The sequence below is a fragment of the Pholis gunnellus genome (genome assembly GCF_910591455.1).
Source record: "Pholis gunnellus genome assembly, chromosome: 21".
Lineage (NCBI taxonomy): Eukaryota > Metazoa > Chordata > Actinopteri > Perciformes > Pholidae > Pholis > Pholis gunnellus.
The window spans coordinates 13,307,801-13,332,279 of record NC_136548.1 but is presented as its reverse complement, the minus strand read 5'-3'; the positions used below and the strand labels follow the sequence as shown (position 1 = coordinate 13,332,279).

The 24,479-nt window shown below is 40.4% G+C and overlaps 4 protein-coding genes across 4 annotated transcripts; 2 read left to right on the top strand and 2 right to left on the bottom strand.

The window, feature by feature from the left end:
- Nucleotides 1–1,740: 1,740 nt before the first annotated feature.
- slc18a3b (solute carrier family 18 member 3b) lies at nt 1,741–3,309 on the bottom strand (the record flags this gene model as incomplete). The annotated part of the gene is made up of 1 exon (XM_079183067.1): nt 1,741–3,309. The coding sequence occupies one exon, from the start codon at nt 3,307–3,309 to the stop codon at nt 1,741–1,743; it is 1,569 nt and encodes a 522-aa protein (XP_079039193.1).
- A 6,034-nt stretch (nt 3,310–9,343) lies between these two features.
- On the bottom strand, nt 9,344–12,605 carry rgrb (retinal G protein coupled receptor b; the record flags this gene model as incomplete). Its single annotated transcript, XM_079183076.1, has 7 exons — nt 9,344–9,484; nt 9,685–9,798; nt 10,276–10,393; nt 10,602–10,755; nt 11,179–11,300; nt 12,118–12,274; nt 12,530–12,605. 7 exons carry the CDS (start codon nt 12,603–12,605, stop codon nt 9,344–9,346), a joined length of 882 nt encoding a protein of 293 aa, XP_079039202.1.
- Nucleotides 12,606–15,780: 3,175 nt separating this feature from the next.
- lrit1b (leucine-rich repeat, immunoglobulin-like and transmembrane domains 1b) lies at nt 15,781–18,574 on the top strand (the record flags this gene model as incomplete). Its single annotated transcript, XM_079182081.1, has 4 exons — nt 15,781–15,902; nt 16,289–16,749; nt 17,069–17,374; nt 17,517–18,574. The coding sequence occupies 4 exons, from the start codon at nt 15,781–15,783 to the stop codon at nt 18,572–18,574; spliced, it is 1,947 nt and encodes a 648-aa protein (XP_079038207.1).
- A 2,124-nt stretch (nt 18,575–20,698) lies between these two features.
- On the top strand, nt 20,699–22,797 carry LOC306713148 (leucine-rich repeat, immunoglobulin-like domain and transmembrane domain-containing protein 2; the record flags this gene model as incomplete). The annotated part of the gene is made up of 3 exons (XM_079182768.1): nt 20,699–20,808; nt 21,017–21,798; nt 22,007–22,797. 3 exons carry the CDS (start codon nt 20,699–20,701, stop codon nt 22,795–22,797), a joined length of 1,683 nt encoding a protein of 560 aa, XP_079038894.1.
- Between the last annotated feature and the right edge of the window lie 1,682 nt (nt 22,798–24,479).

The following is a 24,479-nucleotide window of genomic DNA, read 5'->3' as shown; positions in this document are numbered from 1 at the left end:
GTTAAATGATTAACAATTAATTACAACTTTTCAAAAACAAATGTTACTGCACATTGGACTTCAAAGTAAATTAAACGAGTTTTAAAGATGCATACTCGTTCATGCTGTGCGCCAAAGAAACTCATCCAGCGCATTAAAAGAAACTCATCCAGCGCATTATGCCGTTCTTTAATAAACATTTACTTAAAAGTGAAGAAAAGTTACCCTACCTGATCGGTGCACGACTCAAGAGGTCAGATGAGTGTGTGGAAGTTCACATTGCCGCCCACGTCCACGCTGTGAAATCCCATATCAGTGTAAAGCTCCGTTCAGGCGGCCGGACTTCTTCCCCCACTCCCTCGCCTCGCCATAAGGCTGCGACTCCACATTAAAGTGCGCCTTGGAAAAAGACGCTGAAGGTGTTTGCGTCTACCTACCCCCTTGGGGCAATAAACTCCTCCCATTGAAATCTATTCGCGGAACATATTATCTGACAGCTTGCCCCCCCCCCCCCTGCCCACATCCGATAATAATTTTGATATAGAAAAAAGTAGTGAGTGGCTTTTTGTTTGTCATATAGGTTCTGTGATGGTCCTGCGGGTCGACAGAGATGACAGTTATGATGCTTTTACGGTTCAGATTTAAGTCCTGTACGCTTTCTGCCGAGTTTGTCATCTTGATTTTAATCCATACAGGATGCACTTGTGAAAAATAGATCTGTTTTGCAGCTGTAGCCTCATTTTCGAAACTAAGCTGTATATGTGTTTTTGTTTTATATTGTGGCAAATGGGCCAAATTGTGAGAGTCTAAATTCAACTTTGATGTATTTTTTGTATCAATAAACAGGACGAATATTTTTCTCACTTTTCAGCCATGGTGTTTTGATACTTTTAGAAAAGCAACATGGAGTTTGAATCGCTATTATAATCTGAATTCATGATATTTCTAACGAAAAGGGTTCCAGACTTATTTTGTGTTTGTTCGTTTGAAGCTTGAAATAACAATGAAATCACCAGTGTCACACAGGTCCAAACAGAGATTTATTAAAACGACAATTGATAAATGAATACATATGTTTTCATCGGAAGGAGACTGACTTCACTAGCTACGTCTTGACAAAATGTTTCATACAAACACACACACGCGCGCACACACAAACAAACGCACACGTACTTTGTAGAGGTCCACGTATGTTTTAACCATTTACATTGTGCACATATCCACATATGTACAACATCCATTTATTATGATGCATTTAATTCCAAACAACAAAAACATTTCAAACAGGCCCACTTGTTACAAAATCAAAATTCACGAATTGTTTTGAACACCTTAAAAGGAAAATCAGGCCTTTGATGTGCAAGTAAAAAAAGTTTCTTCAGAGACTAAAAATATAGGCTATTTTTTTTGTGTAAGGGGGGAAATGTGCTGCATATATTTGGTCCCATATAGTATTGTGCGTACATTTATCTATTTATATCTTTTTACAATAGTGATACACACGAATTCAACGGTAGCTGATAGATCTCGCACAAAACTCCAGTTATACGTCCATGACAAACGCTACATAGACGTGTTCGACACAATGAAATCACAGTCAAAAAGAAACTATAAAAGCGGGTCACACCATGATTTTGGCGATTGGGTCTTTATATTGCACATCGGTAGTTACATAAAAGTTTAAATTACTTGACTATAACCTGCCTCATCTCCAAATCTCTCCTGGGGAATGTTTCGGGAGGCGGTGAGAGTGTGGCCGGGCTAAGTGTACTCCGGACCGGACGACTCCTCTGACACGGACCGCTGTGCTCTGAAGTTGTCAAACCCATTTTCATCTACTGCAAGGCAATTCCCTGTCGTACGGTAGCCCTTCTTTTTAGCTCTTCTCTCCTCCATCTTGATAGTATCGTATAGCCCCTGTGGAGCCTCCTCCAAGAGGTTATCTCTCTCGGAGTGGGACGGTTTCATTTGGCACACGTTGCGCAGAAGCAACAGGGCTGGCGCGTAAAGCACATTCACGAGGCCCATGCCCAAATTAAGTTGTACAAACCCGAGATTGTGCACTATCTGGCTGGCTACTATTGGACCCATAGCATATGCAACAGAATAGGAAATATCTGCTATGGCGTAAATACTACCGTACACTGAAACATGACGCACGTCAACTAAAAATGCAAGTGTCGGCAGCAGGGCAGTGTCTACCAGCGCAATGCCAAAACAAATGCCGCACAACGGCGCGATGAGCTGCCCAAAAGTTTTGCATGCAGGGACTGTGCAGGAGCTCGCTCCTATGATAACCATACCTAAAGCTCCGTAAAACCACTGCAAATTTGGATGCTTAGCTGCCAATTTAACTGTCATGTACACACCGAGGACATGAGGGAAGAAGGCTGGGAGCCAGGTGAGCCCCATTTGCCACTGAGTGGAGTGCATGGTGGTCTCCATCCAGTTAGATATGGTGGGCTCGAGAAAGGCCAGGGGGATATTACAGACTGTCAGCGCCCCGGCCACCACAGCTATGTACGGGTCTACCATGAGTTTATATATGGGGGTGCCGACTGGCCTGTTCTCTCTAGTCCTGTTGGAAAACGGCTTGATCACAGTCAGCAGCAGAAAGCCGTCCGCCAGGCAAATGCAGGCGAGCACGATGAAGGGCACTTTCTTGCCCGCAAACTCGTACAGGATGCCCCCAAAAGGAGGCGCCACCAGACTCCCAAAAGAGATAAACGCCAGGGCGATGCCCAGCGCAACGCTTCTCTCCGACTCCTCCGTGTATTTGTCAGCTATCATCGCGATGCCAGAGGTGTCCGCGAAAGCCGACCCCAGACCCTGCAAACTTCTGGCCACAAAGAGCGTCGCGTAGTTCTCCCCAATTGCAAATATGCAGGTGGACACGAACATAACGCTCAGTCCAATTAAAAGTGGAATGTCATATCCAACCCGGTCTATGAAAGTCCCCGACAGCGGGCTAACTAACAGCTGCAGGATGGCTTTAGATGCGAAAAGTACTCCAATCTGGATATCTAAATTGTTCTTGTTGCTTTTGTCTAGGCTTGTGCTGTTGAATGAAGAGTTGCGGTGCATCACTACGTGGACGTGCTCTGACTGCTCACTCTCCAGTTCAGCAAGATAGTCTGGAATAATTGGCACGATTACCATGTAGAGCATATTGTCCAGCAGGAGAGCCACGCAAACGATCACTAATATGATCCGTCTTTGCTGGTGAGGATCCTTCATCGCGGTGCCCAGCTCCTTGGTTCTTTCGCCCATCTCGGACAGCTTTACCGCGGCTGATTTGACCAGCCCGGACGATCTTCCTTCTCCATCCATGATGTGCTTCTCTTTTTTTTTATGACTTTCGATTAAAACAAATTGTAGTTGTGCTTCTCCCGTCTGCTGCCGATCGTTTAACACCTCGGATGACTCATTGGTGTTTTCTCTACATTGATGTCATGCTCTCCGTCCTCACCTCGCCTGTGCGTAAAGGGAGAGGCGAAGGGGAACTCGGCTGCCTCATCGGTGAAGATGGTTTTCCTCAGTTTTCTCAACGTGTCTTCGCCGCAGCCACATCCGATGCTGTTTCATGATCTCCCGAGAAGTGACGTGGTGAAATCGTAGAGTTTCTGCACCGTGCAGAGGTTTCGGTCGCTAATCTCACATGGCAAAGCTTGTTTGGAGCGAATTTGGTTACTTATTTGCAACACCTAGGGCGCTCAAACTCTCTCATCTCTGTGTCCATTCCTCCTATCACCTGTGGCACTTTTGCGCGCAGCTCTGAGACCACGAGTGACTTCGTGGCCATTGGTGCACATTAAACACCGCAGGTTCGGCGCTATTTTAGTCCCTTTTTTGTCTCCTCTTTTCACCAAGAGCTGTGACGCATCACCAGCTTGCCCCCAAGTGGATCCCTTCGCCACTTGCCTCCTTTATGTTAATTTCCATCCATGGCAGCAATCACTTCAACCAATAAGAGCCAATGAGCACCACATCACACGACCCCCCTCTACAATGAGCCTCGAAGAAAAAGAGGCTTTCTCATTCCTAATGTCCAGACTCTTGACTTTGGTGTTATTCTTCAATGATTCTATATAATTCCACAGACATGTACGGACACGCAAAGCTAGAACATCTTGAGTAGCCTAATATATATTTTACAAAGAAGATCTATCCGATATTAATCTCAAGATGAGATACAAACACAAACTGTTTTAAAAAAGTAAGTGCATAGAAAATCTAAAGAGGTCTTAAAACAGTGCAAGCATAAATAAAACAACTATATAAACTGACTTCTCGCCAAAGAGTTTCCATAAATATAGATGTTTATAGAAATTAAAATATTAAAACTCAATCAAATATTCAATTCACTACATTCATAGCTGCGTAAAAGGAAGAGTTTCTAGTTTACTATATTAGCTTTTTTGAATGTGTACCAGACAAGAACTCATAAACGAATGCAGCAGGAGCTGAAGAGATTTCAGCACCACGAGACTTTGGACAGCACCCGTTACCGCAGACTAACATGAAAGGCAGCCGAGGAGATTGTCACTTACTTCTTAATAAAAACAACAAACAAATGTATACTTAGTTAAAATGTATCCAAGGAACCAAATCATATCAATAACAACACTAAACTGTGTGATAACATAGAAACCATTGCATTCAGCGCGTATGTCCTGAGATGGAATCGTGCCCGACGGTACGGAGATGTGGGGACCTCTTGAACGATTTAACACAAGACAACAGCGACACCGTGTGGTGAAAATCCACAAGTGCACACAACATCCATAAAACAATCATCTCATTACTCAGCGATGTTGTCCATGAAGTAGTCAGTAGATATTTTACATTATTACAACCACTGTAACCTGATGCTACTCATCATTTACAGTTTAGTCTGAGGTTTTCTGATGATTCTTTTTGTTTTTCATATGAAATGCATATATATGTGTTAGAAAAAACAACAACACAACTACATCAATTTTATTTTCCAGCAAATTAAGAGTATTCAAGCCTTGTTAATTAAAAAAAAAAGATCTGTAATCTAAAACTATTAAACTAAACTAGAACTGTTATCATTCGCCAGTAGAGGGCAGTAAAGGCTTGCAAATAATGATAAATGTGTAATCCATGATCTGACTGTAAAACATAGGGTAGCAACTACCAAAACTCAAAAACCAGAACTATAACCTCCTTTTTCTGACACTAAATAAAAACAAGTAATTTAAATTCACGTCAGTGATCCAATCTGAGTTTAAAAGTAAATAAATGATGTTTCTGGTGCTACAAAATGCTATTACATGTTGGTTTATAACAGTAATAGTTGTGAAAAGATCAATTCAACAGGCCGATCTTATCCTGTAAGACAAACTCTTTAATTTGAATATATACTTGTATACAATGTATAAACTATACTATTATTTAAATGTATATGTCGCCCCGGAAAGGAATAGATACAAATTAAAGTTTGGACCTTTTAAAGTTCAATAGGTAATAACAATCAAACATGTTCCACTTTATGTGGCCTCACTTTGTGTGGGAATAGATATGTTTCTACTAAATTTGACTTGTGTTGCAGTACTTTTATTGCAGATGTTAGTACTGTGTGTGTAACAGCCCCAGCTAAGACGGCATCTTTTTCTTTTTAGTTGTTGATATCAAGACTTTTTGATAATTATAGTTATAAAGAGAATATTGGATGATGATCTCAGCAGACAGCGGATGGGTGTTTCCAGGGTGCTCAGTGGATTATTTGATGCAGAAAAGGCAACATTAATACACCAACAGGAGGATTAACACATCACAGGAAATGACTCCCCAATTTCACTAATGAGAGAGGCTTGGCACAGCAGCAGCCGTTAGAAAAACACTTTATATACAGATTTTATATGAGTGACAGTGCAGAGATGTGAGTGACTACGTTGATAATCTGGAGTTCATAGTGTGAGATTTCTCGTCTGCGTTGAGACGGACGGTGTGAAAACGTTGTGAGAGATCAATCAATCAATGAAGAAATGCTGCATGTGAAGGCCAGTGACGCAAATATAATCTAATCCAGATTATACTCTGGAAAACAATCCTTTCAATATTATTTCGAGAAAAATCCACAGGAGATGTGTCACATCTTTGACACAATCTGTTGATGTGTTAAAATCAAACTATCAGTTGGTGAAAGATAAATCGTTTTGGCTTATGAACAGACATGTGCAGTGTTACGTAAGACCTTTGTTTTTATCATGTGACATGTTGATGCCTGTCATCTAATCCGACCTGCTGACTGCAACGTGTAACGTCTACTGCAGGATTCTCTCTGACCTTTGCATTGCTTTTCTAAGTAACTCTCGGCTAAATGATTATTTAACATTGACCATTGTGTTTCGTGGGCTAATACAAAGTTGATAATTAACTTGGGAATTTATGCAAACACTAGTTTCCCTCAATCGACCTCTGTGCTTCACCTTTTACTCAGTAAAATCTTTTATGCTCGGCTTATTTTTTTATTTCCCAAATTGTAACTCAGCAGGGGATCTTGTGCATTTAAACAGATCATCAGTTAAAAATAAAGTGCTCTTCAACCATAATCCTCCTTTTAAGAGTCCTTGTGCTTTTTGATTTTTGTAGAAATCTAATCCTGCTGCAGTTAATAGCGTTAACGTTAAGCGTATTGTACTCTTACAACAAAATCTAGAACTTGAAGTGTTTCAGGATGGCAAAGGTAATCTGACAGCATTTCTTATGTTATTTTGTACTGTTCAAATCATAATTATTATATCATAGTTCTTTGTGGCTGTAGCATTCATACAGAGTGTCATGTTGTCAATATTGTTTCTCAGGATTTAGGGGCTTTTAGGTGATATCTTGAGGCTCATTTAAAAATGTGCCATGAAAATTAGGCTATTTTAGGTAAAACAATCATACTTCTGTTATTGTACCATCATTTCAGTATTTCTACAGCTGAGGTGTATTCCTTGCAGTGTGCAGAAGGCCTGGAAACAGCTCTATATGTGTATGCTTGTTTGTACTGTTTGATTGAACAGTTGAATTCGATAAAATATGAAAGGAAAACTGTTTATTAGTGGAACAATTTAGAGCCACCAAAGCTCGTATCACCCTTGCAGAGTGCATTTCTTTTACCTCTCCTCTTTCTGGGATTTTTTTTGTGACAGATGTTTTCTTTATTATTTTTCTTAACACCATCTGTCTGTGACTAGCATTACATTTAACACACCTAAGATCACTATTCAAGCACAGACGGGAACACCTTCACCTCACCTTGTGGGTGGATGGTAATCTAAATCCTGACTCGACTAAATGAAAAGGGTTGTTGACAGATTTAGCTACTTGCACAATGTGTTGTAAGAAAGCTCAACGAGACTGCAAGTTGTTCTCCTTTCCTCCTGTGAGCTTGTTGCTATTACTGTCGCTTCTATCTACAGCCGGGACCGATTTAGATCACTGGTCCGCAAACGCTTGTCTTGTCAATGGGATGCCTGTTCCCAAGAACTTGATGCTAATCTGTTGGATTTCTCAGTCTTTCCCGCAGGTAAAACCCTGATCAGCCCAATGGATGAGGAGCAGTAGAGTTTATGAGGAAGTACATGATTATGCCTGCCATACCTGCTAATGAGAACAGCTTGTTTGGCGTGCTGCAAGGACACTAAAGAGCCGGCTGCATGAGTCAGCTTAAGACTAGTGGAGTCTTTTTTTTCTTTTCTTTATTTCATCAGTCAGCATGCAGGGAAAAGGCCGAGTTTGCACAGCATAACAATATATAACATTGCCGCAAAGAGCTATTACAGTCAGGTTTAGGGAAATAGTTTTGTGACTTTCATGTGCTAAAACAAATCTGTTCCATCAAAACAATAACATAATTTAATTCATAATGTAATTCACCCCGTAGGTAACATGAATGTGTGAACTAGTTTCTGTCCTCTCTTTGTTATTTCCAAACCACAAAAACCACACATTTCATTCTGTGAAGATGTAAATCCCTTAATTTATGCACTGATCATTTTAATTGCCTTTTATTAGACAATGTTTCACAGATGCTACATGCTGACAACGCTGCTGTCCAAGAATTCGATACATGTGAAATAAATGTGTTATGTTTATAATTCAAGGAGACAACAGGAGTATTTTTGGATGGCTCTGAACCTGCGTGAACGTTGTTCATTAGAGCCGACTTGTCTTGCGTGAAGACAGGCTGCCTTCGACGGTGAGAGGATTTCACCTGCTCACACCTGCCTGGCGAGAACGTCAGTCGCATCTGAGGTCAGTTCTCAGAACTGAAGCTTATTTCTGGAGTGCATGTATTCAGCAGCTCAGAGATCAAAGTGCTGTAGTCTTGTATTTTCTGTGCCCTCGCTGACACTGTTAACACTTGCTTTTATTGTGACTCACAGAAAAGACAGGATGTTAAGCATATAGTACAAGGAAACGGGTACGACAGAACAGTTTAATGCTGGTATTATTAATGGCTGACACGACTATGGTTTCATTAGAGATTTAATCCCTTAATATGCTCGGCGTCAGTCCAGCTGTATATTTTCTTCGTCATTCCAGACATGATCTCTGGTCTCTTCAGCTAACGGTGTAAAGTAAATTATGTACATTGTCTTTATTCACGTGCAAAGCCAGAGACTGAAGTTTGTCTCAGCAGGGAGGGCTGTGCGTTTGTGTTTTCTCAGCGCAATGTAAACGGCTAAATACAAACTAGAATGCACCATATTTCAATGAGTAGCTCCACGGTAAAGCAATTTGAGATCTAGCACACAATCTACCTCTTTATTGATCAGTTTATGCTATTTAAAGAATCACCTACTTTGAAATGAGTTGATGAAGTTCACTTTGCCTCAAGTGTTGACTTATTGCGTAATAGAGTCTTAACACAGTGACGGCTTTTCTTGCCATTTATAGAACCACAATCGATCAGTCTGCTTAGTAAATGGATGAGACAACTGTGTCAGGAGAAGGCATCTCTGATTGCTGGTCAATTGTAGAAATCTTAGTTACATCAGCTCAGTTATTCAGGTTAAAAAAAACACTTTAAAGTAGATGAAGCATACAGTAGAAGAGCAGCAACACAATGTGTTTATTGTAAGTGATCTAACACGGACGGAGTAGCAGTGCAGGTTTTTAAGACAAATGTTGAAATGATGCAGTAATTTCAAAGTGGAAAATTACACAAGACACATTTTGTAGATTTACACAAATCCAGCATCCGGCTCCAAATGCAGAGATTGTCCTGAGTTTCAGCTACTGTCCACATGTGAAAATATACCAACTGTACAGACATCTAAAGGGCTCGTTGATGTTTACAACATCAGAGCAAATAATGATTTGATGACGACGTATTGAGTTTCCTTTTTTATTTTGACTTCTTGATCACCGGATCAACCATCTTCTGCCCGGTGAAGAAGTGCCACACGCCGCCACGGTAGAACTCATTTCCGAATGAGTAGAGGAGAGCGTTGAAGATGGGATTTGTCTTTGCCAGAACTGGAAGCACCTGCGAGCACAAACGAGGATTTTCATCATGTAGGTATTCGACTCAAAGGATAGTTAGAGTTTATTAAAACACAAAGGAACACATAGACTACGAATTCTCCTTCGTCAGGAATAAGAAGACTTACTTTCTTCCTTTTTCATCATTTTGACTGTATTTTCCCCACAAACTGTTGGATTGAATTAAACTAAACACATGCTCACCATTCTTAGCTTTGGAGATACGACCTTCACGTTCTCAAAGCAGGCATAGACACACATGAGGACGTAGGGGCCCCAGCACATCAGCATTACCCTCAAGGGGACATTGGTGTTAAACTGGGAAACAAAGTTCATTGTGTTACTGTAGATATTACACATGCAATGCAGTGGATTTATAACGCTGATGGTTTGGTTTTAAAACTATTCAGCTGGAACTAAGAAAACAAGCTAAGTTTATCGCCTTCTGGCAGAGCACCATCAATTACTCTCTGCAAGAAGGAGAATAATTGCATTTCCCAAAATATCAAACTATTCCTAGAAGCTACCTTTTTCCACATTACCACTAATTGCTGTTTTATTCTTTTGCAAAACACTCAAATCTGTCTCGACTCCAACACAAACTTAAGCATTCTAAGATAGCGGCCGCCTTTATATTGTAGACGTCAGTGAACACACTAAACTCCAGTAGCTGGTGACATGTTGGAGGCGTCATTGTGTGTCCGTTTGTCCAAATATGACAAACACAATGGACACCGTGTACTACAGGAGCAGCTTAAACAAGTCAGTCGAGACTTGTCTTTTTTGCACATGTACCCTGTGGTGATGGATCTTCTTAAAGTGCTTGTGGATGGCATCGTAACATGACCACATGGTGTACGCTGGGAACATCAGATAGAGCAACACCAGAGTCAGCATGTAGGTCACATAGTCCCTGTTGAAGAGAGATTCATAGGAAAATAAGATGTAATATACATATGGTACATATTTGTCAAAATGCCATTGAAAGCTGCATTTCTTAACTAGTGTATATGCTATTTTTGCTAACTATAGACATATAGATATGGACTGATAGTGAGGAAAATAACAACAAATGCCAACATTCCAGTTCTAATATCATTCCTATATTTATACAATTCTACCTGTCCCCTCTGGTGTAGTCCAGCGTGCAGCAAGTCCTCATCGGCTCAAAGTCATAGACGCCCCATCCCATGAGAGGAACCGCAGCCCAGAAGATGGAAAGAATCCAGATGATGCCGCTCATCGTCAACGTAGTGCTCCAGAAGAGCTTCTGTCCTACGGAATAAAGAAGAATACTGGATGTGAGTTGACATTTCCTATATTATTTTGTTTGTTTAGCGATAGCTAATGACGTGTGTGATGACATCTCTCTGCTATTTCTGCTGCAAAAACAAAAGCAGGTGTGACTGAAGCTAAAGCATTCTGTTTGTCCCTGATGCATTCTTTATAATAAAACGTATTGATTGTCAGTCTTATACAAATAGAGTCACTATGATGGCAACAAGAATTTTATGATTAGTTTTCTTCAAATTAGTCTCCAAATACCTTCAATACCTTGTAAAACCCAATGAGTTGGGTTTACTTTAGTTACGTTTTATATCACACTGGTGCAGTACTGGTGATATGTTGTACTCACTGGTGCAGTACTGGTGATATGTTGTACTCACTGGTGCAGTACTGGTGATATGTTGTACTCACTGGTGCAGTACTGGTGATATCTGTCCCAAGCGAGGACACCCATGAAGCTGATGGACGCCAGGACCGATATCATGCCCTGAAAACCGTGATAGGCACATCCATCTTGACCAAATGGCCAATATCTAGAAAAGACAGCAAAAACCTGTTGAGGACTACTGCATAAACCCAGTGTTATTATCACGCCTACATCAGGCTGTAAAAGCATTTTGATTACATTTTTTAAAATGGCATGATTTCACGCGGCTGAGTCTGGTTCCCAACCTTTCTAGCATGTGACCAAGTCAGCCCTACACAGCCCCTCATACATGTAGGTCGCATTTGAAGATGAGCTGTGAGCATTTAAACCAAAGAGTGATGTGCCCTTCTCAGATAGTCTGCAATGTGTCGCCAAGAAAAGTCAGAATAATATATTTGTTAAACATCTGGCAACTCATATTTATCTTCCCAATGCCCAAGGCTGGATTACTAACGCGAGCTATTGTTATTAATACTGTATGCACCAGTATGCAGGTAAAATCTGGTTCTAAGGCCTTTATTATTTCAGTTTATTCTGCTTTCATGCTTCATTTTACTAAATAAATGTGTGCTTAATACATTCACCAGAGCGCGGGAGAAATAAGGGGGCCAGTAGGAGCCTTGGTGGCACACAGGTTGGAGGTTTAAATATTTAAATGTTGCTAGGTTTTAATTAAAATCGTGTTGGATAACTTCCAACCGATCTGATTGCAAAATCTGAACTTTACACACTGAATAAAGGGGATTGTGGATTATGAACCCAAAGGCTTATTTAGTTTGTGCGACCCATTGGCTGATACCAAATACTAAGCCTTTTTTTTTATTATTGCCTAAAGACATGTAGAAACCCCACCATGGAACAGAATGGGGCCACAGGAAGGAAAATAACTCTTTTAAAGCCTCAGTGTGTCCTCTGTTTGATACCTGAGGTAGCTCGCATACGCAGCCGTGAGCCCATTAATATTCAAACAGATGTCAGCCACAGCAAGGTTGAACACAAAGAAGTTGCTGGGAGTCCGCATCTCCTTCACAGCGAGGAAAGACACGATGCTGATGGCATTGAGGAAGAATCCAAGCAAGCCTGAAGGAGAAAATAAGAAGAGAAATGTCCCTTTAATTTCTGGTATGACATTGTTTTATCAACCTGAATATATATCCACAAATATATGAAAGGTTAACTTCTATTTGCAATCGCATCACAATGAGAAAAATAAAATGCATGTTTGTTTTTGCCATAATTTAAGATGCTTTTATCATCTTAGTAAAAGGTGTTCAGACTGAACTGTCTCTTTAATTCTAGCAGAAACATGTCTTCCGGTCTTCTCGGTGAACTTACCCCCGACAAGAAGCGCTGTGCCGAACGTAAACATATCAAAGTCCGTGAATCCCTCCGGTAATGTAAACGCTGCCATGTTGAAATGCGCAAACTTTTTTAAAGTTGTGCACAAGCTCAAGTTGTCCTTTTCTTGTTGTGCAGCACACCAACGTCTCCGACAAAAATGTCGCCTTTATAAAGGCTCTTCCACGTGAAAAAGCATAAAGAGACTAATCTTAGTAAACCCCCGTTTGTGAAATCCCCCGAAGAATGTCCTAACGAGCAGACTTCTGTCAAGCGTCCTGCAACTTCACGACTTCACGACCGACTATAGTGCGCAACTCTTTGATGGAGAGTTTGCTCTTTGTCAGTTTGATTAATAAGGCCGCTGCTGCAAACTCATCAGAGCTTTTCTTTCAACTCCGTTATGATACTTGACTCATCTGACGGTGTTTCTGTTGCAGTGGGTGATGAGGAAAACATGGAGACATGGGAAATGTTGTTTTTGACCGACGTTTTTTTGCAGAATTCCTCTACATTCAAATTTAAATATAGGGAATACATCACTTCGATATACACAGATACAAGTTCAGTTGTATGTTATGTATTTCAAAGTATATGGGCTATAGTTTGGAATTGCAAAAGCAGGTTGTGGAGCAGGTGAACTTTTAAATACTCTAGCATCAAAACAGAAAGACTTCTGTCTTATTCTCAGCAAAGTGACTCAGACTCTGCACTCACTCTCAAGGTAACACCTTTGTACAGCTTTCTCCCTGTTAAAAACAAACCAAAAACTTCCTTTGATCATCAAAAATGCATCTAAAGTAAAAGGCACTCAGTTCCAACCACCAGATCTTTACACCTGACTGACAAATGAATACATAATTAAGTTTGAAAGGTCATTTTAAAAAGTCTGTGAAAGCATCAGGACCTCATTCATTTACTCATAAATAACCCTAAAAGACGAGGGCAGCCTGAACATTTAAAAATGTAACATTTGGGCCGAGTCTGATTGCGCCACTAATCTGCGCACAGATTACCAAAAACTCATTAACTATGAAGTAATGATGTGTCCCAATAGACTTATAATACCCTTTTCTCAAACTGCCCATGTTGTCCTCACTGAAAGCTCAGCGCAGAAATCATCACGGAGAACGTGAATGTAGAGGATTTATCAACTGGTATGAATTGTAATCTTTGTTCGCTTTGTGTTTTTTGTCAGAGTTTTGGTTCTAACGTTTAACTATGATATGAGCGCTGGAATGAGAACAAAAATACTTTTTCAACAACATTTGAAAGTTGAAGCACTGTCCAACACGTTTCTCCTCTCTGTCTGTACTGTGTATTGATAGACAGTTGACCAAAAAGTTATATCCTTTAAAAAAAAGTCTGAAAGAAATCAGGATCTTATTGAACTTCTTAATTAATATAGACTTAGTGAGAGGCTCGCCACAAATAAATATTGTGAGAATAAAACTCACAACTGAAACTGACCTGAATACCCTGTCTGTGATATTTTTATTACAAAGCGCTTGCACCCTTGCAGTGTTTACACATCACTGCATTGGCCAACACATACTTACACAATCATAATCTGCTGGTTCTGCAATAAAACAAAGGTTTTACTGTTGAAATCTCTTTCGTTATTACACATGATGATCTTTACTTCAAACCAATTAGTAGTGTATACGGTACATGAAAGTGGATACACATTGACACATTTCTTTAAGTAGTAATATCCCATATTAACACTGAAAGGAGCTTTTCTGTATTATGAGTACTTTTAATTTTGAAACTTTTAATACATTTTACTGATGATGTATGAAATACAGAAGTACTTTAAAACAGCCAAAAAAACAGCTTTGTTTAGCATTTTTGACATGATAAGTGTTCTACAAATGACCATTTCTCAGATTAGAGATACACATTTTGGAGGTTTTTACTTCATTTGATAACCCAATTTTTTCAAATCTCATTTTTTAACCTCCAAATAAAGGGGATTTTCAATCATTTTACACTGACAGGGGCTTTATTAGGAGAACATGTATTCTTTCAAATACCTTCATTTGCCTGGGACAACCCTCCTGAAAGAAAATAGAACAAAGATGTATTAATAAGAGACGGAGAGATGACTGGATTAAAGGATTTGAGATCCCGCCGGACAGCCGTGTCTTTAGACCTCTGCACCTGTGAAAAAACCCCACAGAGACTGTGACAACACGTCTGTCATCCACGTGTGTCACACACAACATGTGTTCTGCAGGTTACTACTGAAAATTATAACTAACTAATACAGTTTAATAATAGTATATTAGTAATCTTAATAATTGGAGATTATTCTCACATAATTCTTTGACTTCTTTAACGTTTTTAAAATAATAATTAATATTTTGGAATTTAAAGCCAGTCATCAACTGCATTTGTTTACATGATGCTGTCATTTATCTGGTTTGAAGATTGGAATAACAAAGAGGGTAAGTAACACAGTAAACACCTGTAGCACCTCTCTACCGCCATCTAGTGGGCACGTGTTGCTAAGTTTCTAGCCTTCATGCTAACTACAGTCTGTCTATGTATTAAACATTATTAATAGACTGCATGATTCACGTCAGGCTAACATAACAAGAATACATGTTAATGAAAATGTTCTAAAACGTAAGCACGTCCCTGTGCTTTCATATCAGAGTTGTAATCTGTTATTGGTGACTGATTGTCTGTCTAATGTGTGGTATAGTCCTAACAATCTTAGTGTTTACTCTGATATTTAGCAGTAAATTATATGACTTGACGGGAAAATATTGATACAATTTTTAAAACAAAAATTAGAGCATTAAAAACAAATATATATATATTTCCTATCTGTCAAGAAATTCTGCATTTTAAAAAAATCGTTCTATGTGAACATTTTTTTTATTTTTTTGTGTACCTTTTAGCTTCCACTTCATTTAGGTGCTGTGAAGTTTGCTTTGTCCATTAAATAACTATCCAGTCAATATTATAAACTATTCCCCAGAGAATAAAAGTAAAAACTATTCAGCCTATCAGCTTCCAGGAAGCAATAGCCTAATCGTGTGAATGAAAATAACCCAAGTCCTCCCCTAATCCCTGTCTATCCTTTTTATCTCAGGATTCAGACCACTCGGAGCAGTATGGAGCTAAGAGCCTGCAAACCACTACGATGCATTTGATGTCCCATTAAACGCTACTATTTTTTTTTTTTTTTTACAATTGTAGTCTGGCTGCATAGCAATTAGTAGCTTGCAGGAGAAAAAATGAGTCGACATTTTACCGCTGTTTTCGGTTTGGCTATAGTTTTTATTCCTTTTCTGAGCAGTTCATGTCCTGCACAATGCAGCTGCTTCTTCCACAAATTAAGCGACGGGTCAAAAGCAAGGTAAATATGGTAATTTGTTAAATTGCATGTTGTTGTTTGAATTTTATTCTCAGTATGTTTAATGTTTTTTTCTTGCGTGCAAACGTGATTTTTACTTCAGCTTTCTTCTGTTAAATCACTCTGTTTAGTGGAGGATTAACTTGGAGTTGCCCTTTAATCTGCTTTGCTTGTTACTGAACAATAGATTACTACGTTTTTCTCAAATACTTGCTCTTCTATATTATTTTTTTTATATAAAATGGAAGCAGGAAATATATTTATTTTGTAATAAAATCCACTCCTACAAACCCTTACAATTTGAAAGTAGCTTCAGTTCTGTTTCCCTTAACTGTCATATTAGAAATAATCATAATGAGAAATAAATAATATTTGTCTTTTTTTTGCAGGAGTGTACTTTGCAACGATCCAGAGATCACTGTGGTTCCTCCAAACTTCCCCATAGACACATCGAAGCTGCGCATTGAAAAGACAGCAATCACACGTATTTCAAGCGACAACTTCCACTACCTCAACAACCTGGAGTTTCTGTGGATGTCTTTCAATTCACTGAATTCACTGAATGTTGACAGTTTCCGGGGTCTTTACAACCTGGATGAGCTCCGGCTGGATGGCAACTCCCTCACCTCCTTCCCCTGGGAGTCTCTGACTGACATGCCAAACCTGAGGCTCCTCGACATACACAACAACAAGATCTCCACTATCCCTGCCGATTCCACTGTGCACATAAAGAATCTCACCTATCTGGACTTATCCAGCAACTCTCTGACAACCGTTCCTGCTGACGCTCTCACAATGTGGCTGAGTGTGAAGCCGTCTCAGGACGCAGATTCCTCCAAACTAATTCTCGGTGAGGATCAAGCTGTGGCATATTTGGATACCGGAACTTATTCTTTTTAAGCTGCCTTGCATGACGACTACTTCTTTGACACCAGAAGTATTTAAAGAGTTAGGGATTAGTCTAATTATAGTTGTTGTGTACAGCGTGTCGAGATGTCACACTAATTCGATGTATTTTTACTCACAGCCACATGCACTTGGTCTTATTAAAGGGACTCTTTGGTGTCGCGTAAAGGACATTCTACTGGATGGTAGTGACAGTAGGTTATAAGAGGATGTTTTTTTTCTTTTAGCTGACAGCACTTTCTCACACCTCATCTCCTCTGCAGGTCTCCATGATAACCCGTGGCTGTGCGACTGCCGGCTGTATGATCTGGTCCAGTATCAGAAATCCCCGTCATCATCGCTGGCTCTCATCGACACCCGGCTGAGGTGCGCCGATCCGGAGAGCTTGTCGGGGGTTCTTTTCACCGAAGCGGAGCTGCAGAGGTGCCAGGGCCCTCGGGTGCACACGGCCGTGGCCCGTGTGCGAAGCTCACTGGGCAACAACGTCCTGCTGCGCTGTGGCACAGTTGGAGTCCCCATCCCAGAGCTGTCCTGGAGCCGCGCTGATGGAAAGAAAATGAACGGCACCAGTGAGTTCTGCTGAACTGATTCCAGATGTGCTTGCATTGGAAGAGTATCCATTCCTGTCAAAGTGTCAATGAGATTAAAGTTATTCTTTTTGTGCTAATCTGTTTGACTAGTCTGTGGGTGTCTGCTTTTTTTATTTTTCAGTTCAGGAAGAGATTTCAAAGGAGGGCATCATTTGGTCGATTCTGAGCGTGCCTGCAGTCGCTTACCGAGACTCTGGGAAATATGTGTGCAAAGCAACCAACTTTGTGGGCACTGCCGACGCCATCATCTCTTTGGTGATCACTGATTCCTTTCGGTCAGAGGAAGCAGGTGGGGGGGTCTCTAAGAGAACCAGAGGGAAGAAACCCAGTGGCATTGGAAGAGCAGCATACCAGGAGAAACTCATTGCCAGATATGTTCCTCCAACCAGCACCGCTGCCAAACCCATCATCAAACCTCTCAACGGCAAAGGCGTGACTGGGAAGTATGAGGTCGAAAGCTACAGCGTCTCTGACGGTGCTTCTGAGGGAAGAGGCAAGGCTGACCCCCAGAAACCGGTGGAGCTGGATGCTCTGAGCAACTTGGCAGCCAATGCCTCGTCCTTACAGCAAGCTCCGGAGAAAAGGGTAGTGCGTTCGGTGAAGGTGATTGGCGACACCGACCATACTGTCTCTCTGAACTGGCGAGCCCCTACAGCCACAAACGTCACAGAATTCAGTGTCCTATATGCTGTATTTGGTGAGAGAGACATGCGTAGGGTCAACGTAGGTGCTGGAAGGAACCGAATCACCATTGACGGCCTTGTGCCAAAGACAAAGTACATTGCTTGCGTTTGCGTTAAAGGCCTGATCCCGAAAAAGGAGCAGTGTGTAATCTTCTCGACAGATGAGGCGGCCAGTGCCAGTGGCACTCAGAAGCTCATTAATGTGGTGGTGATAACTGTAGCATGTGTGATCGCCGTCCCCCTGACACTGATTGTGTGCTGCGGGGCGCTAAAGAAGCGCTGTAAAAAGCTGTTGGGGCGGCAGTCCAAGGAGGTTCAGGACTCGTACGTCACGTTTGAGACCCTGGGCCCTGGGACCAAAGCTAAAGGGATGGAGGGAGAGTATCTGACCAGGCTCAATCCTGACGAATCCAACAGGTTGCTCTCAGCAAGGTCCAGTGTTGACTCGGGGGCCACAGTCAGGACTGAGGGGCCACCAAATGAGTACTTCTGCTGAAACCAAACAAATTCCTCAACCTCCAGAGGACGCACTTTGTTTTTTACCAGCCTGTGATGTAAATAGAGGAACTGCTGTGCTCAGAGACTTGAAAGACTGAGGACAGTGGTCGCTGGAAGCTCAGTCAGTGTTGGAGGAATTACGTTGTTTTACAGCCTTGTGGGAATAATTCATTTGGTGGACGGCAAAAAAGGGAAAAAATACACAGTTACACAATTTCAGTATTTACATGTGGTGTACAGTAAATGTGTGAAAATATCTTTTTTTATTTATTCATCATGCACTTTTAAAGTTGATGTTTTGCTGAGAAAAATGTTGCACAAAACTGTTTAAAACCCAATCATTTTAATTTTTTTTTCCAAGATGTAACCTCTGCATTGTGTTAAAATATAACTTTAGAACATAACGTATTGAGGGAAAGGATTAGCAGTTATTAGTCTATTTTGTATGTCAGTATGAATTTAATGTGCCAGGTTTACTGTTGGGTCAAAAAACCTAAAATACACTAGTTCTCCATTTTATAATGTGTAAATATTTGTGACCTGAAATATATGTGTATGTATGAATGTACTGTATCAAAATAAATATTTTTTTATGTTGATATATTCAATTTAATTAATTTCAATTTATTTATTTTTTATAACCCAAAATCACAAATGTGCCTTAGAGTGCTTTACAATCTGTACACATACGATTCTGTCCCAGGATCCTCACATCAGCACAGGAAAAACTCCCCAAAAAAACGTTAACGGGGAGAAAAAGTGCTCTCAAGCTTTTTTCTTACATCTCAGAATATTGATTTTCGAATAGATCAATATGTATCTTGACTAAAGCAGAAATTAGCTTATGTGAATTAAAAAATATCATTTAATGGCTGTAAATATATGCTATTATAAAGATTGCTAAATGTCCCCTTGCGGGATTAATAAAGTATCTAATTCACTGAGAAATGAAAGCTAATCTCAGCCAGTTTACCTCGCAGTATTAGATGATGTGCGAGTTTAAATAGGATATATATTACATGATGTTTTTCCCCTTTAAATCCCAATTTTGTGTTCATGACAAATTAGCAAATGTTAGCACACTAACACTTTAAACTAAGATGGTAAACACACCTGCTGAACTTGTTAGCAATATGTTAAACAATATGCCGATACCTGGGCTTTGGGTACCGATCCGATTCATTGTTTAATTACTCAGATGTATGCCTTACTGTGCGGAAGTGACTTGTATAATTAGTTCTATGTGTAAGGCAACATCAGGATTGACTTAAACATTGCTTCCAAACTTTGTAAAACAAAATGTAACAAATAAATACATAGATATAAATACACTCAATTGTTATTATTGAAATAATGGTATGCGACACAAGATCGGCCCATTGTCTCCGATACTCGATCCAGCTATTGGAGTGAATATCGTACAGATATTCAATATCAGTATGCCTAAAGTAAACTAACAATAAGAGATCATTAACATCTATATGCTTGATTTGAAATTTGTCGCATAACTGGGAGTTGCCTACATTACCGAACATCGGATTAAACTCTTTATCTCTGCCTGTTAAATGCTGAGCATGTACACCAATGAAAAGGAAAAATGCCTGTTAAAGATTGAAGCCTTTTCCACATATTCTTTATATGCTGATTTAACAACCTGAGTGGCAACCAGTGTTCAGATTATCGAGGCCAGATTACAGTCCTCCAGACATCTGTCTCTCTGTCTCTGTGCAGCCCTCCCTCTCTGTGCTGCTAAGCCCAACGGGCTCCGGCCCACTTAATACAGATGGCCCTCCTGTCAGGTCAATGCCTCCGCTTTGGTGCTGGACAAATACAATAAACTAGACTGATGCAAAGCAGCTTTGGGGTCATACCTGAAAGTAGAACTGCAGTATCAAACTTAACTCCTTAAATCTTGGTTGAACATTCATGGGGAGTGTTGTCATGCTTTTGATGCGATTTGACAAAGCAGACGATTGCTATAAATACCCCTTACCTATGTGAGTCTCACATGTCACTCGGTGTCTTTAAGTGTTACGTCAAGCAAGATTAAGCTAATAGGCTTTCTGCTACACAGCCCCGTGTCCTCTCCTCGAAGGCCTATTTCACATGCTCCTGCAGGAATATGGACGCCTTTTATGTCGCATTACGTATCGCTTTGGTATTTTATCTCATCGCCTCTGGATCATCAACGTGTCTGACTGGTTGCTCCTGCACAGATGACAACCTGGGAAGGTAAGTGACCATTAGAACTATACAAACTATTAAGAGTAGGTTATGTGTTAGTCATAACACTGTTGTTTTAAATGTAACCTGCTAACCAAATGATTCTAAATCCTACAAACACTATCCATAAATGTGAGCAAATGGTGCATGAACATGTGTAGCTGTAGATAAAATATGCACTTCTCTTGTCTAAACATCTCTCGGCTTACCATCCTAGGTCTTTACTATGTATGGAAACCTCCATGGGAGAAATACCAGAGGACATCCCACATGATTTCACAAAAATCCGAATTGAAAACTGCCACCTGACTGAGTTACCTCGAGGATCTTTCTCTAACGTTAGTGACTTGGAGTTCCTCTGGCTGAATTTCAATGAGATCACACTTATGCACATAAAAAGCCTGGACGGGCTGGCCAACCTGACTGAGCTCAGGCTGCAAGGGAACAAGCTGACTTCAGTAACATGGACGGCCTTCCAGGACACACCGAAACTGAAGATTTTGGACCTGAAGCACAATCGACTGGACGTCCTCCCCGAACACGCTCTCAGACACTTACCTGCACTGACCTACTTAGATTTATCCTTCAATCAGCTTAGTGTCATATCAAAAGATGTCTTCATTAATTGGCCACTTTACCAAACAGCAGAGAAAGCGTGGGGTAAAGAAGGGCTAGTCTCAAATGTGGTTCTGGCGCTGCATGACAACCCCTGGTTGTGCGATTGCCGCCTCAAAAGCTTTGTTGAGTTCATCAGGGCGGTCAGCCCTCCCATCATTCTCATGAACTCTTATTTGATGTGCTCGGGCCCCGCCTCCAAAGCTGACAAGTTTTTCCACGAGATCCAGTTAAAAACATGCATGAAGCCGGCGGCCTCTGCCCCAGAGACTAACATCACTTTACCTCTCGGAGCAAATGCAACACTCACATGCGTAGTCAAGGCCAGGCCAGGCCCAACCATTCAGTGGATGTACACTCTGAAGATTATAAGAGGATCTGCAGGTAAGATTTTATTTATTACTACTATCCATTAAATAGTTGTGAACCTGCTCTGGGAGCACTTAACGTGGTGTATGTTGTACTTTCAGGCTGCATCTGCTTTATGAAAAGATTCATGAGCAATACCGTCTTGAGGGGTTATCTATGTTTTTTATCAGAAATAAACAATCCTCTGATTTCAATTCTCTGACGCTATGGTTTCTTCTTGCAGCTACAGAGACTCACATAGACGAGGAGACCGTCACCTCTCGGCTGGTGATCCCCTCTCTTCACCTGGCAGACCGAGGACTCTATACCTGCACGGCCAACAACTTCATTGGCAACTCCTCCGTCAGCATCACAGTTAACATCAACTCCTTCAATTCCTCTGCTCTTCTCCCTCCACCTGTCCCCGTGTTGTCTTCCGATGAGAATGTCAACATTGACATCCGCATCGCCAAGCAGACGGTTTACGGCATCACCCTGGAGTGGTACGCAGTCACAGACAACCCAGCAGAAACTTGGTTCACCATCCACTTTGGCAAATATGACTCACCCAAAAAGGAGATGATCTACATTGGGCCCGGCATCAACGGCTACTCTGTCAGAGACCTGCTTCCTGTCACTAAATACGAGGTGTGCGTGAGCCTGAAGAACCATCCACCGAGGGAGGGCCAGTGCATCGTGTTTGTGACAGGAAGTGACATCAGTGAGCTGGAGCAAAGAGCGAGACTCATCCACATTATTGTTATTGTGTGTGCCATGGTGCTGGCAGTGCCGGCCGGCATGTACGCCTGCACGACGGAGGCTAGATTCAGCTGCGTGGATCGCTGCGTTAGTCTGTGGAAGAAGCGCAGGCTGTACGGAAAGAACCTGCAGGGAACGTCTGAGAGGCAAGGCACGTTTGACAGCCTGCAGGCAGCCAGCGATGAAGGCCTGTGCAGGGACTCGGAGGAGAAGCCGAAAAAGAGGCGGAAGTCTGAGGATAGGTGCAAAGGTGGAGGTGCAGCTCAATTGTACTAGCTTCGAAGTCAAGAAATGTACATACATGTGTATTTGTAAATTATGTCAGTGTGCATCTCTTGCAAATAAATAGAGATCTTCGAAAAATCTAGGGTCAAGTAACAAACCTTACAGCTGTTCTGAAGGTATTTCCAGAATCCTCAAAGTTTCTTTCAACCAACTGAAGGAAAAAAAGGTGGGTCTGCTGCACAATAAAACATATGTTCATCCTGTTTCCCAACTTGTGATGCTTTTTCCTCTCCAGGAACCCGGAAATTACACATCTCCTTGATAGATATTAACCCAATGTTTTATTGTCAGATAAGATAATGGAAAGTTGAATTAAGACAAATAAAGGCAAATATGATGATAGTATTTTTTTAATGGTTCACTGTACAGATTGAGCAATGACATGTTTTTTTTTTACGGCTGCCAGCTTTGTTTAGATAGAGAAAAGAGACACAACTGTGGAAATGGGCTCAACATTGTTTTATTGTGCAGCAAACGGAAAAACATTCTGTCATCAGATGGTTTCGTTAGATGACCTTGTAGATTTTTCAAAGATCATATTCAGAAGCTCTGTGACTGGATGTAACACTAATACACTACTGAGAGGCATAGACCGGAGCTATTATAGATATATAGTCATCATGTAAATATATATCGCAAGCTATATCAGCTCAGAGTGGAGATGCCTTTCTTCCTTATTTTGCATTATCTGTGTCAATATACATGTACAGAAAGAAGTGTGAATTTAAAATAATGTAAATAATTATTATTGTGTATATTTCTTTGTTGTCAATGAAAACTAAATTGTAAGTGTGATATACTATGTCAGGAGATTTCAATCGACTTGTGAACAAATATATTTTTGTATTGATTGTTTTTTCGCAGACTCCAATTCAATTCCAGCTCCAACTCCCGATTTGCTGTCTTGTAATGGACTGAAATGCTGTTTGATGTGGATTAAAGAGAAGTCAGAGATGAATGCTGAGACATACTCTGATTTTTTATCACAATCACTCAGCGGATTTGTTACATAAGCAGTGTTTTCCCGTGCATTTATACATACACTACTTACACACGTAAGCAGATTAAAGTGATTTTATATCTGAATCCTAGTCAGCAGGACATGATATTTCCATTTAATGACAGCTTCAAGCTCACTGTGCGTCTCCATATCAATTGGAGGCAAATAAAGGGTATTCTTAGATATTTCTTTTCAAAAAGTAATATTACAGTATGTCAAAAAAAGTATTATTATAGTATGTCAAAAAAAGCCTAAAGTATAGCATGTCGAAATAATTCATAAAACAGTATGTTGAAAACAGTCATAAAAAGTCATAGTACAGCATGTTGAAAGTCATAGAAAAGCCATTACAAGTCATAGTATAGCATGTCGATATAATTCATAATACAGTATGTTGAAAAAAGTCACAGTAAAGTGTTTTTTTGATGGTTTATTTGATAAGGGATAGTGCACATTAATAAAACATTGCTGTAAATGGCTAACTATAGTATATATACTGTAGTATAAACTATTACTTTTTTTCAACATGCTATGAATTTGAATGACTTTTTATATAGTATATAGTATAGATGTCATTAAAATGTCATAAAAAGTCAAAGTATAGTATGTCATAAAAATGTCATTAGAAACAGGAAAGTGTACACACTTTTTATTTAGTTGTTTTCAATGTACA